At 39.0% G+C, this 15,486-nt stretch overlaps 1 protein-coding gene across 3 annotated transcripts in view; it reads left to right on the forward strand.

The window, feature by feature from the left end:
* Positions 1 to 345: 345 nt before the first annotated feature.
* The window catches only part of osbpl6 (oxysterol binding protein-like 6), a 44,413-nt gene continuing 29,272 nt past the window's right edge, over positions 346 to 15,486 (forward strand). For 2 of the 3 annotated variants that reach the window (XM_038720542.1, XM_038720543.1), the window contains exons 1-2: positions 347 to 603; positions 11,223 to 11,469. In XM_038720542.1, the coding sequence (XP_038576470.1) occupies positions 11,323 to 11,469 (147 nt within the window). In that variant the 5' untranslated portion in view covers positions 347 to 603; positions 11,223 to 11,322. Of the gene's footprint in view, positions 604 to 11,222; positions 11,470 to 15,486 lie in introns of all 3 variants that reach the window. The other variant, XM_038720545.1, reaches the window with a different exon arrangement.

Below are 15,486 nucleotides of genomic sequence, written 5' to 3' on the forward strand. Positions count from 1 at the left end.
ATTCCGTTAATTTAACGTAAACAATTCAGATTTGGTATAGTAGGCTAAACTGGTTGAAATAAACAAAGTAGCCTATTTCCCATCCACAAGAGTTTTGTGCCATGTAGACTCCTGTCCCAGACATAGGCATTGTGAGTTCAGTGATTGAAGCAAATAAAAACCCGGGCTATTAACTGAAGTGTTAAAGTAGTTCGATTCCATAGTATCTTAAGGCAAGGGAGGTCTCTGGGACTGTTTCCGGGCGCTCATGTGAGTCCATTGCCGGGTTTTGTGATCAGCCCGCTGTCCGCCATCGTTTGATCCACTCCAGCGATTTCTTGCCGCTCAAAGCCAATCTTGCTGCAGGGAGGAGCGAGCGGAGTGCAGTTGAGCTGAGCTGAGCATCACACAACCCTGCATTCAAGGAAACGGGCAAACACAGCACTTTTTCTTTGACTTCCCATAATGTTTTAGCCACCGTCTTCAGTAAGAGGACATACATGTGTTCGATGTGAACCCTCATGGAAGCCGTCTGTCTTTGAGCAGCTGGGAGTCAAGGACCCCCCCTCAATTGTTTCCTGCGCCAAGAACTGTTAAAGACATGGTCATTACGCCGCATCTGTGGTAAGGCTATTAGCTTTTCTCTCTCTCTCTCTCTTTAACGCCGGTCTTGCATACATAGAGCAAACTATCGTGTCATAACAGAGGTATGTTGCAGTAAATGCGCGCGGGCCCCCTGTTTTTGGTGCGCCGTTTAGCTGCTCAGCCCGACGGAGACCCCAGCATCTCATCCTTTTGTAACGTTATTTGCATCATGAGTGAATCACCGAGGACCAGTCAGACCACCGAGCCACCGCTGACTTAGCTAGCTGCTGCTAGTCTGAGACAGGGACGAGATGACCCCCCCGACCGTGCATCGAAACATGCACGTCCCAGCATCACAGCGGCATTATGAGGATCTCGGACCCCTGAAACATGGATGCTGTAGTGGAGTAATACAACAGGCAACTCTGTAACTGGCTTTGATGATGTAAACGTAATGCGTCACTGACATTTTCACCTTTTAAAAAAAAAATGAGCTTCGTGAATTCCCTTACCGTCCGTTTAGATATTAGATTAGTATTGATGAGCATGATCACATTCCTCGTTTATATTTCACGCATCATGTTGAGATGTCAACTAATTGAAAGTTAGCCAACTTCTCTCACTTAACCTTACAGGAGGGCTCCACAATATCACTCTGCCTCCTTTTATCAACTGAAGGTCAGCCAGTGACTTTGCAGTTGTTTAAAATATCCCTCGAATCACACAAATTGTAGAGCAGCAGAGGGGACTGGGAGGCTCCATGCATTTATAGTTTGTCACTGACATGCTTTCTTGAATAGATGTTGCTGTGATCAGCAGTGATAATTGATTTTCTGATGTATTTCTTGGCCCAGCCAGAAGATCCTTCCTGCTGAAGGCGTCCCCATTTACATGAAATCTTTGCAGAGTTTATGTGCCTTATACTGTGATAGAGCGAGAGGGGATAAGCAGAGTCCAAACTCACTTTGATGCTCAGTATGTTGGATTGTCTCTTTGGTCACACGTCATTTATATTGACAGTTTGGAGTAAAGCTGATAATTTCTCCTTCTAACTCATTTAGTTAGCTGAGACATTCAAGCACAAAATGCATTACAAATTAAAGCAGTCGCCAGGCTAATGTGTGGTTTTAAGGCCTGTGACTCATGTATAGTTTTAATGATTGGTTCTTGATAATCACCACCATATATCGCATGTTCATTCTCTGTTATTAGCCCTATTAGATGTTGGTTCTTTTATTTTTCTGGAAGTATACTGCTAGGTATCATTCAAAATTTACAGATCCCAGTGTCAACATAACACCTGATTTTTAGTTCCAATACCAAAATGAAACTTTCTGTTACAGCTCAATAGAGCATAAACATGTTTTACACCTTTCTTAAGACAAACATCTAAAATGCATCAGTGTTGTCTTGACACAAAAACTGTAGGAGGATTTTGTCTCTTTAATAATAATACAGTACAAAGTCACCAAATTATGGTTTACACCAGGCAATAAGTAGAAAACTTCCAGCTCTCAACAATTCCCAATATGGGCACAAGTCAGTCAGTACTTAAAAAGAATTGCAGCTTGATACCCGGCTCTACCTAGATGATGTAATGTGTGCAGCTCAGGATAAACTGGCTCTGTCCAGTTAGTGTTGTTTTAAAAAAAAAAACAGATAGGCCAACTTTAAAGAGATGTGCTGCTCTCTGCTTCCAGATGTCACCAAAGATCTACATCCATTTATCCTGCTAATGCACACCCAGGTAAATAGTCAAAAAAACTGCTGTGCTGATCGATATGCATTATTAGCCAGTTGTAAATTCAGACAATAGTTGTCCTTGAAGACCCTGTAATATAATCTTGGGACATGAGTCTGCTTTTGTTGGCCCACTTAAATTATGCAACACAGAGGGGAGATCATCAAACTTGGTTCACTGTAGAGTGCTGGTCGATGATGTGATGTTGTGGGCGGCTTGGATGTGGTGACAAACACAAACATGAATGTCTTTCCACCCCTATTGAGGCACAGTTACCATCATGCTTCATCGTATTACATGTTTGTGATGAGTGATGCCATTAATGTCAGCGTGGCTTTAGAGTGCACTAAAAGCAGCAAACATTCAAACTGATCTCTGATTGTTTTCTTGTTCTTATCTTTCATCGGTCTGGGCATGGCTTGGGGTTTTGGAGCGCTGCGTGACATATTAGGTGTCTAAATCTCAAGTTTATTTTCTTCATCCCTCTCAGATCTCACAGAGCAGGGCACACAGATAGCGGGATTACTGCGGTCCTGTAAACCTCTCTCTAGATGGCCCTGCATTGCTCTTCCTGGCTCGACTCATGTCAGGACAGATGATAGTCACTGCTTTATTCGTGATACTCGTATTGATCCCTGCAGTAGAAATTTGACTTTTTCACTCGCCACCGCCCCTAAAGGTCACAGCACATATTCAGCTACAAAAAGCCCTGGAGCCTGCTGGAATTTAGCATGTTGTTCATTGTTGTTTGTTGCAGGTGACTAAATCTGAAGCTTGTCACAATGCCATCGTGCTCACACTTCATAAAGGACCTCACAACTCTTTTAAAGCAAGAGGGAATCATGAGCTGAGTTGAATAATCCGCCAATACTATTCATATGATAATGACAGGCACTGTAACTGTGTTTGCACGCCTTATTTGTTGGACCATAAAAAGTGCTAGCCAAACTATACCTAAATGAAAAGACCTAGATTTCTCAAAAATTGACCTCATGCACCAATCTGACTTTTTCAGTCCTGATACCAATACCTGGGCTTTGGGTATCTGCCGATACTGAGTACCGATCCGATACCAGTCTAAAATTAATAAGCTATATTCCTCCTTGTGAGGAAGAGACTGGGAATCGTGTCCTTTGGCATGATGCTTCTGGAGGTGCTTGATTGAGTTGGTTGTGTTTTTGCAGTGCTACCGCCACCCCTCGAAACACTGGCTTTGCAGATATTGCCAAGTGCAATGAAATAGCTTTTGTTATGAGTTGACGCAATATAAATAAAATTGAATTGAATCGGCCCCCTTGTCACTGATACCCGATCCAGCAATTTAAGTCAGTGATATGTAATAATAGTACAAAGTTTTTAATTTGCTCAGTTGATACTGATGAAAACACTTTACTACTATTATACTACATATCTTCTCAACTGCAGAATCAGTTTAACTACTAGTGGGAGTCATTGGATCCCTAATTTTCCACAGCTCAAGGTGATGTATTCAAATCGCTTTCCATATTCAACCATCAGTCCAAAAACCAAATATTTTCAGTGTACTCATATATGATAAAGAAAAGCATCAAATCCTTACATTTTAGAAAGTGGAACCAGCGACGCTGATAATATAATCAATATGGTATATCTAGGTTAATTTTCTATAGATTTGATTAGCAACTAATCATTGACGTTGTAACCCACTTCACCAGGTCTCAGTGACTACAACCACATAATCATAAGGTGTTTTTCTTTTTTTTGCCATTAATTCAGCACTACAAAACTGTAGGTTTCCCTTCATGTCTTAGTAATGATGTCTCTAAACTGGGTGTAGGTTGCAAATATGTTGCTACTGTAGATGACAGAACTATCACAAATGGAGCCTTGTCTCCTGTTAATGCCCAATCACTGGATTTGTCTACTCAGTTCTGTCTCCAGAGTTTAGTTAAATGAACTGTCTATGAACATGTTGTCTTAAATGTTTGAATTTAGCTAGAAATTAATTCTGCGTAGTACATGGTCAGAGGTAAAAATGTTTCTTCTCCCCAGAACATCTCTCTGACAGTTTTCATCATTACTTTTGATTCAGAAAAACCCTTACTCCAAATACTGTTGGTTTTCTGGAGCGTGAAATGAGATAGAAAGAACTTATTTTCTGTGTGTGATTGAGCTGAGAGTGCATTTTGGGGTGATGGCTGTAGATGGGAAACGGAAGTAAAAGCGCTTCCTTGCTTATCTAGACATTCCATGGACGTGGAGCAACACGACTGTGGATGGCTATAAGGAAATGATGCAGAGGATAGGCTTATGGGCAATGCATCAGCACAAAGAGGCTACATGTTGCAGAAATGCAGCTTTGTTAATTAATCTACATTATGTTGTGTATAGATTTTTACACACACCCTCTTCCTCTGTTTGATATATATAGAGCATGAAATTATATTATTTTGTACATCTTTATTACATCACAACACACCAAAACAACCATAGGTGTTGATTGTGTAATGATGTGTCATTACCATTGTATAGATAATAAAAAAAAAACAACTGCAATTTGCCATGAAGACTAATCAGAATTATGGTGCATACATTTCATACAGTGCTTTTGCAGCACTACTAATAAAAAAAATACTACACTTCACCATACTTTCTCAGTAGCTGTCACAACCCTAACCCAGGGTTGAATACAGAGACATTTAAAGATGCATTCCCCATTAAGCTTTCTGTGAAAAGAGCTGCTCATCTACTTTGAATAATTAGCATTTTTTAATTTAGATTTAATTTAATTTTTATTATAGTTGAGTTTGACCTGTTCTAAACAGTGTGGCTCTTCATGTCAAGTGGTAGACAAAAATATATATTTTGTTTCAGTGCTCTGATAAGCAAACACACTTTGCAATGGCATGGATAGACAAGACAGCTAAGCCCCATTGTAGCAGTGAATGTTGTTAAAGTTTGGTAACATTTCACAGCAACTTGAGGCATTAAAAGAATGTCAACTGAAGGGTCCTCTGTCCAGATGGTGACATACTAGTGCCATTGTTGCGTTATGCAACTGAAGGCTCCTCTTTGTCCAGTAAAATCTTGAAACATCCCAACCACATTTGATTGTCTGAAGCTCAAGCTTTTGAATCAGACTTTCAGAAAATAGTTTGAGCATATAGTGCATCAATAGGAAATATCACAATTATTATGTGCATGACATCACATAATATTGGTACATTCTGTTACATTTATACAACAAAAATTAATTTCATTGACTAACAGAATAATTTTGTATGCTGTATGTCATCGTATATCACATCATTTTGAATAATCTGTTGTCTGTGCTGGAATTTGAGCACTCGTATTTAACAATCATCATTTAACAATCACAAGTTTGTGAGGTCAGTAGTGTTTTGTTTGTGAGGTCTTGCCAACGTGTTTTAAGAAGTGTCGTAGCATCCACATGGCAGGGCCTGCCTTGTCCTCCTGCTTAAAGGACTGTAATGATGGTGGTTGGATTTAGAAGATTAAGCTCATGACTAATCAGGTCATGATCAGACCGTCCCCAACATGGTAAGTGGTTTCGTGTGGAGGAAATGAACTTTCCATTTAAACCGGAGTCAAACAGGCACTGACACATTGCTGTAGGTGTTTGTACTTTGAGAATTTGCTATGGCTGGTTCATGTTGGGCACTACTGGTTAACACTACGAAACCTCTGCATTGCTACTTTTACTACAAAATAATCGAATGAGAATTGATAACGAAAAATCACTGATAGTTGCAGCCTACACTAAATAATGAAAGTGTTTTGACTCTCTTTTATATGTACAGTGTAACAACATGTAATTTGTGTTGACAGTGATGAAGTTATATGTTCTACAAAAAAGTTGTATATTTTACTTACAGCAGCTTTATTTCTGTTTTGGCATCTTTTTATGTGCTGATAGATAGATAAGCCGCTTATGTCTGTAATTTACAGTAAGTATGTCACTGAAAGGGCTCCAAATTCTATCTTACAAACTTGACTGAACTGTGTATTAAAACAGTAACATTTACACTCAAAGTACTCCTCTCTTATGCTTCCTTATTAGGTCAAGGAGAGTGGATCTATTAAGCTAAATGTAATACACTATCTGAATGGACTTAGCGCCTTGTCTTACAGTGGCTTAGATCCTGGTTGGCTTAAGACAGGGCAGGGATGATGACGTGGTTAAAGGTTCTGAATTATAGATTATAGTGTGTCAGTGTACTGAACAGTTGCATGTGAGCGTGCATACGGTATTGTATTGCAGAAGTGTGCACAGCTGCTCAGTGGACTCAGGGAGTTTCCCTGATACATAGGAGAGCTTTTAACAGAAACATCCTGTAGTTAAAACCACAGGGTGCTCCAGAGTTGTAAACAATGCATGTAAACACAAACGCTATTGGGCGCAATATACATTATGTCAGAATCAGAATAGGAATCAGTAATACTTTATTTTACTTTTCTTTGTTACAATTGCTCACTTGAACATTAGGTTATTATTATGTATCACCATGTGTCGCCATAATAATGACAATAAAATATCAAAATATGTCATACTTTCAGTAGATGTGGACAATTTAGCAATATATTATGTTATAACTAGGGCTGCAATTAGTCATTAGTCAATCAGTTATTTTCTTTATCAAGTAATCTGGTGATTGGTCAATACAAAATGTCAGAAAATGGCAAAAATGTCCATCAAAAAGACAAAAATAATCAGCAAATTCTAACAAAATCACAAGCTATAACCAGGGTAGGATCTGCATTTTTGCCTATTAATTGAACTATAAATTAATTAATAGAGTATTTGATTGATTAATTTTCTGTTGATCAACTAATCAATTAATTGTTTCAGATTGAACCATAATATTGTATTATACGCAGGTTAAAATACTGCTTGTCCTGACATCAAGTGCTGCACTATACATGTTGTGAACAAACCACACCAGTGCAGCGCTTTCCTCCATACTTTATTTATTGTGGAGTTGCCCTATAAATCAGGTGTTTTCTTCGTTTTAAAGGTTTTCTGAGTTTTCAGAGCGTTCTGGCTGAATAAAATGAACAATAAATGCCTTTTACTTTTTGTTCATCATGCCCACATTACTAATATCCGTGTCTCAACCTGTTCTTGTATGTAAATACTGCAGCTTCTAAATATTATTCCCAAAAGTCACATTATTAACACTCAGGCTAAGGTTGATTATTTCAAAAATATTGTGATATTACATCCCCAGTGTCTCAGTTACTAAATTGAACAGGGTTTGTTTATCTGTTTGTTTTCAGCTATTTTGCAATCAATGTATGTTTTATCAGTGCAGAGACCTCCTGAGAGCTCAGACAATTACACAGCACCACTGCAGGCAGTATTATGGGTGTCAGCAAGGAGCAACACGGTGCCATGACTAATGATGGAAACAAGCACTCCCTGTTGCTATCTGAACATAAGGTTAATCAGACATTTTGAATCTAGTATATTTAGTTAAGATAAAGCCCTGCCAATGCCAACAGAGGTTTCAAAGTTTAAACCAGTAAATGTTGTTATTTTGGGACCTTTGGCTTTTGTGTATAAGCTGGTGTAAGATAGTTGTGATTGGTTTGTGACCATACAATAGAGCTGTAGATGGTTTCTTGTATGGATTTGATATCCTCGTCTAATTACCATCATTATCATTGTGGTAATTGGATGTTCAAGAATTTATGTTACAAACACAGTCCTGTGGGATGACCTCAATCCTCTGCATTGGAGATAGTCACTACGGTCAAATTGACAGGGTGATCTAACACATTTCCTGATTGTACACAGAGTTCAGTGCCTGTACAAAGATGTAGGGTTTCAACTATAGACTGCATAAAAACCGTGGACACAGCCACCATGTCGGAGGGCTGTGCGATATGACAATATATATTGTTTGACGATAGAAAAACATCTATTGTTTACAATTATGCTCTGTCCATTAATTTGTTGTGTCGCAAATTCTACACTTTACTATAATATTTCTGCAAGGGGATGACGCTTTGCACCGTGGTGAAGTTAGTTTTAAGTTCAAGATTCAACAGACGTCTGTCCAATATCCGATGTAAAATTAACAGACAGCTTAAAACTAGCTTCACTGCGGTCTGTTCTTCCACAGTTTCCGGTGTACAGGGAAGAAATTTGCATTCAGAATAAAAAAACATGGAGGAGCTCCAAAGTGAGTAATACTGAACTGGACTCAGATCATGCAAGCCAAAACAAGGACCTCATACCTAAGAGAGGAGTCTGTTGTAGGGACGAGCCACACAACACTTTTCTAGCAGTTTCAGCCAGGATTTCTGTGTCAGGTTACGTGAAATGACTAACCCACAACTTAGCTGACATTAGTTACATTACTTGCTGTGTCGTTGTTCACTATATATCATTATTTGTCATGGTATTGGAATTTGACGCAGAGAAATAGTAGTTACGGTTGGAAATTCATGATACATTGTATTTTACAAAAAATGTTATCTGTGTCTCTATATGTGTCATTATTGGGAAATGAAATGACCTATATCGGGATATGAAATTTTAGTCATATCGCACAGCCCTATCGTGACATCGCTGATTGGTATGTGGATTACCGTTTTGAAGACTGTAGTTTGGCATTTTGGCCGTGGCCATCTTGGTATTTGGAGAAGAAGTGACCGGACATCACCGTATTTGGACGAGAGGGTTGAGCTAGCTAGCTTGGTTAGCAAAGTGCATCCGTGATTCATGTTAATGCTAATTTTGGCTAGCGAAAAACAGGCTCAAATCTAAATTGACTTATCGGGGAAAATTAACAGCTGATTCCTGAGAGCGTCTTTTAGTACAACTGACCTCTGAAGACATTTTTAGGCGACCAAAATGTTACAGTTAACTGTGAAAGGGTCAAAGTACTTAGACAAAAACACTTAGAGCACCCAAAAACAAGTTCATGGCTAGTTTAATGCAGTAGTGCAATTCAACTCTATCCTGATTGACAGGTCGCCCCAGTATTGTTTAATTTCCTCTAAATGGGACCATAATTAACTAAATGAATATCGTGCTGTATCAAAAAAGACTCCAGTGAGTGAGACCAGAAATTCACAAGGAAAGTGTTCTCTGAGTTAATAAATCAAGTGAGAAGTAGAATTGTTAAGTCCAAAGCAATCGAACTTCTTTTTGCAACCAGGGGATTCGCCCCCTGCTGGACATTTGAAAGAATACCGGTTTCAGGCTATTCCGCATTTGCTTCACTTTTTAGACCCGGAGGTTACTGCTTGGTTGAAACCAAAGATTATTTTCATTATTGATTAATCATAAAATATCAGAAAACAGTGAAAAATGCTTGTAAATGCCTGTGAAAATATTTCATCATCATCATCAGATGTCTTGTTTTTGCCTGAGCAACAGTCATAAACTCTATCCAATTTACTTTACTGTAAGACAAAGAAAAGCAGCCAGTTCTCCCAGTTGAAAAGCTGGAACTTACAAAATTTGGGTAAAATTACCTAAATGGCTTATCGAATATCTAAATAGTTAATTCGTTCACTCATTCATTTGCTGTAGAACAGGGGTATTCAATTAGATTTCAAAGAGGTCCAGTCAGAGAAAATTTACCGAAGCAAAGGTCCGGAAAATCAAAACGACTAACTTGCGTTATCATTCAGTAACATAACGTATAGTTGTATCAACATATGTTTTTAGTCAACAACGGACTGTCAAATCAAATTATGTTTCAAGAATATTTACTGTCAGTTTTCACATCAAACTGGAGGGATAATAAATAAAAACTACTCTAATAATAAATTCTAAATTTAAATTAACTAAAATAAAGTGCTTTTTAGAGAAAATGAAATAAAAAGTGTAGCTTGAAGTGTAGTCTTAACCAATTTTATAATAAACACTCAACACATCAAATGAATAGCTGTAATGCCTCGTCTTCTCTTTCATTCCCTCTTATAAACCTCTTTCCTACTTTCTGTTGTTCAGTGAGAAACTTGAGCTCTAGTTAGTCCTGACAGCTAGCATTGGAGATCTATGAGATAATCTGGTTTTGAACTGCCCGTGGGAGGAATGTACATGTAAAAATCTGTACATTCTTGATTAAAAGCCATGTGAAATCTCTTTCCCCTTTTGTCTCCTCAATTCGTGTGTTTCCAAAATGTCTCTGGTGAATCTCCCGGACTCGACTCGCAAGCATCGGAATGCACAGATTTGATTGGCTGAGCAGCATCACATGAGACGATTGGAGCACATGCGATTGGTCTGTGAGTTTCCTGGGCCACTAAACCAGTACAGTAAATGCTACAAAAGCTGCGCGGGTTAAAACAGAAACGCTCCATCACGAGGTAGTAATTCTCAATAATAAATCAGCTGTAGGTCGGCAGTCTGGACAGGACAGCGGCTGGGTCCGGATCCGGACCACGGTCCGCCTATTAGTGACCTCTGCTGTAGATCAACTAACTGAAGTTGGTGGGCGGCGCACAGTTAGTCAGTACAGGTTACAGCTGAAATGATGAGTCCATTACTCGATTCATCACTCAACATAAAAATAATCAGCAACTACTTTGTTAATTGTTTCAGTCATTTATCAAGCAAAACTAATTTTAAGAAAATTGATACAATTTCTCAGGTTTCTGTTTCTCAAATGGGATGATTTTCTGCACCAATCTCATAGCAAATATAATGCAACCTCTGCTTCAAAGAATAGCTCAGGGCTCGACTGAGCATCTGTCATTTACATTAACATTGATATTGATGGAGGATAGTTCTGAAAGCCTAGGAGAGGCTCATTTCTTCAAGGACTAAACTAGACTAAGCATTGTTTGATTAGTAACAGTGTGACGTTGTGTCAAGTATAAACAACAGTTCTGCAATGGAATGGGGAAGGAGAAGTAGATAGATGCCATAGTAAAACTTCCTGACCCATTTGTTTTTCAGATGAACTGAAAGCAGTGAGTGTGAGAGCGTGTCAGAGGATGTTCCTGATCTGCGGAGCCCAGTGTTGAGGAAGGTCAACGGAGCCCAACCGGCGCTCACCATGTCTCACCACCAACATTACCATCGAGGCCCCCATAGCCGCACCATGAGCTCTGAGGAGAGGAGCTCCACGCCAGTCAACAAGACCTCCACACCGGTTCACAAGAGCGCCTCCTCCTCTTCCTCCTCCCAGCGCGACAGCCGGCAGGTAATTGCCAGGGCATGGGAGGAATCCATCTAATTGTAGTTTCAAGTGATAGCTGCTTTAAATGAATATGACTTGAGCAGAGGCAATATAGGGAGGAGAGAATATTATTTTGGGTTGCTGCAGTCTTATGTCAGTGCCATCCTCTTGTGAGACAGTTTATGCAACAGGATAACAGACAGATAGAAGGGAAATGGGCCTGTCAGGAAATATTTCAGCAGTTTTAGTGTGAAACAAAAACAGTCAAAAGTATTATGTGATGACCTAGTCAGTTTTTAAAAAAGCAGCTGCCAGCATCACCATTTGAAGTTAAATCAGTGGAGCTGTCCCAGTTTTTCTCCACAGACCCTGCGTGTGTTTTGTGTGTGCAGTTAGTGGATTCCTTGTACGGCTGCCCTTGACTAAATTCTTTCTTTGTTGACTAAAGCAGTACAGATACTGTATGTTTTTAATCTTGTTTTAATCTGCCTCTCTGCACAGCAAAACACATAGCCTCTGTGCTTACGCTGTACAGACTGACCGGTCAGAACGTGGTTCAAACAAGATGACTGCATCCTCTCCAATCTTGCTAAAAACAGAAATGCAGCATTACATCATAAATTCTACTGTTAACTCAAAGCAGGATGAAAAAAGACATTATTATTATTATTATTATTATTATTATTATTATTATTATATTGACAGATGGCTGTTGAAGTTTCAGACTATATCTTTTGCCAGTCCTGCAGTGAAGGTCAGTTTTATTTCTCTCACAGCACAGTCTCAGTCAAGACTTCGGTAGTCACACCAATATTGCTCCAAAATTTCAGACATGCCAGAAATCCATCTAATTGTCCAATAGGCAGATTATTGATCTTTATGGCAAATAATCAGGTGTTGTGACCCCTCTAAAATTGAACAACAAGCAATCTGGCAAAAATTCATGGGATTCCTTCAACTAATTGATAAGTTAAATTTGCCAAATTGGTTCTCTGTTTTCCCTCTGCATATGAATTCAGGCATACAGAACAATCTCCTCTGACAATGACTAATGATTAATACTTTATTCCCTGTGAAAAGTCCATTAGTAAAAAGACTAATTAACTATCCACCCTACAAAACCTTATCAACTCACTAGATGACTAATCAGCCAAGGCAGGGCAGCCCTAACTCCCTGGTTAGTAATGAAAAACCTTGCAGAGGCATGGCAAACAATGAGATACACTCTTATTTCACAGTTCACAGGACAAGTGCTTAAACTTAACCCTGGCAGTGAGCCACCTGAAGCCATCAGCCCTCTTTACCTCACTGAGCTGCTGTGTCACTCTGGCCGCACAGAAACAGGACACTGAAACTGGAATCTCTGACATCACAGCTTTTCCGTCTGCACTGAAGGATGAATATTTCATTCAGGGACAGGCGTAGGTCTGGTGCTCCACTGAACATGTGGCACACTATGGTATGCTGTGTGGGAGACCAGCTTGTGTCTGTGGGAGATGGCTCTGTGAGCAGAAAAGGGAGTTGTTTGAAAAATGCGGCCTGTTTGAAGCACGCAGACGATGGCCTGCTGCTTGATGATGCAGGCAGTTAATCCTTACAACTCTTCTGTTCATTGTTCCTTTCTTTCATGTCGCGTACTTGCTTCTGATAACAGTGCCTTCATGGGTGAAAAGGTTCAACCCATTTCCCAGATGCTTCATAATCTTAAAGCCAGCTTAATCTGAGAGCAAGGTTATCTGTTGGCACTTCTCTTATTCATCTCTTTTAGTGTGTTTAATGAAGTTAGGTACCAGCCAAAGAGGCAGCCACCAAGATAGCAACAAATGAAGTCTTTGTCTAGTAGATTCCCTTGATGTTGTACACCTGCTTTATCAAGACCTCAATATAGTCATCAGCAAATTGAAAGAATCAGCAGCACATCAAGAATTTAACTGGGAATTAGTTCTTGATTGTTGCAGCTGTTTTGTGTTATGACTTAGCAGTATTAGCTAAATGATGCCATGGAGTACCTGTGGGTGATGCAGACACTTGATGTATCATCTACAAAGGCAGGTGTGTTGTTCAAAAACACAGTTAGAGTTACTCTTTTGTTCTAACAGTTTTAGCTCATAGCCATTATAAAAATTAAGGAAAGAACATGTCTCAGTACATTTTACAGTATACCCGCGGGGTCTTAAAAGTATTTAAAAAAGTCTTAAATTTCATATTCCAAAAATAACGCCTTAAAAGTCTTAAATGTCATTTACAAAGTATTAAATTTCATTTACCAAGGTCTTAAATTTTTTCATGTCCTTTCGTAGAATTTAATTAATGCCGTAACGTCATAAATTAATACTTTGTGTGCGTGTGACTTTATTATATACTCCGTTTGGTGTGACTCTGATGTTATGCGGCAGTACAGGTAACGTTACTGTTTACGTCAGTGTTCAGCTTTACGCTCTGAACTGTGAAGTGTTCGCGGTGCACGAGCTCTGGAATCCAAACTCTGGTGCGAATCAGTCAGTTGTTAGAAAAGGAAAGAAAACGTCTCTGACGTGTTACTAACGTTAGCTCAACGACTCAGAATGGGCAAGTGAAATTCAGAAAGCCAGAGATACGAACAAGTTGGCGGCCGAGGATGAGGGCAGTGGCGCTGGGGTTAGCGCACAAAGCTGAACGGCGTGCGAGCCGGTCACACTGTGGCGAGCACTAATGGAAAAGCAGAGCTGGAAGACGTGCTGAATGTTACTGGTCAGTGAAAGTTACAACAGCAACGAAGAGGCAGGTGTGTATGAGACGAGGACCATGTCTGTGTGTCAGCGTTGCGCCGCTGTTGTAGGATAACGTTATAGGAATGGAAACATCAAACTAATGCACATTAAACGATCACCAGAACAAAAACAAACCGAAGCCCAACTCCTTATCCCCGCTGCTTTCAAGCCAATATTGTATGATACTATATTTCAAGCAGCCTTTAGATGGTTTAGAAAAACAGAACAGGATGAATAATGACTGAAGCTATTGGCATATTATATTACATTAACTTATCTAGCTAAGGTGTAACTAATTGCAACAACTCATTCTACACAATTTGTTTGTATTTTTGATTTCACGCATTTCATGGGTGTCATTTACGCTGGGGATACTGGGGACCATCACTTTTTTTTAAACCATTTGTTAAATATGTTCTGAAAGATGGCTTGCAACAAGAAATGTTAAAAAAAAACTAATGAAAATACTTTGAGAAAGGTTTATTTGCACAATAAGAAAACATGCAATGCAATTTAAAGATAAAAGAAACAAATCTGAATCACTTTATTTAAATAAAGATAATTCTACCATAAATTGGTGCAGAAAATGACTCTAGAATGCAGGAAATTAAGTGTTTAGTGCTCAAAATTTTCTAGGGGACCCCCAGACTCCCATTTAAATATATTTCAGCATTGAATATTTCATCAAATAGTGTTACAATATCTTCTTGTCTTGTTCTCGTGAAGCAATATTGTGAATTGTTCATGTGAGCTAAGTGTATCGTCACACCCCTAATCTGAACCCTTGCCCGCGCCATTTTTCAACACAAAGTGACGTCCTTGATTCATTTTATCTTATCAAAGTACAAACACACCCCAAGCTATAGTATGTTAAATATGAATATATTATAATAAAATGTTTTATTAAATTCATGTAACTTCGTTAGGCTTAAAATTAATACAGATTTTCTATTAAACAGCAGTAAAGTTGGTATTAAATTTCATCCTAGGTGGTATTAAAAAGGTCTTAAAAAGTCTTAAATTTAACTTTGAGAATCCTGGGGGTACCCTGTTTTAAGAAACGGAACGAAAGTATGTTTAGCCTCCATAATGTGACATATTCCCAAGTGAAACAGTGGGTGTTGCAGGGTTTAGTTATGTACTTTAATGAATACACTACAAAACAGCGCTGCAGAGGACTCCAATCAAATCCAGTCCAACGTTATTTATAAAGCACATTTAAAAACAACCATGTTGACCAAAGTGCTGTACATTGACATCAATCAATCAATCAATCAATAAATAAAAAGCA

The sequence above is a fragment of the Micropterus salmoides genome, unplaced genomic scaffold (assembly GCF_014851395.1).
Source record: "Micropterus salmoides isolate LMB-PRFRI ecotype aquatic unplaced genomic scaffold, ASM1485139v1 Ms_hic_scaffold_15, whole genome shotgun sequence".
Classification (NCBI taxonomy): Eukaryota; Metazoa; Chordata; class Actinopteri; order Centrarchiformes; family Centrarchidae; genus Micropterus; species Micropterus salmoides.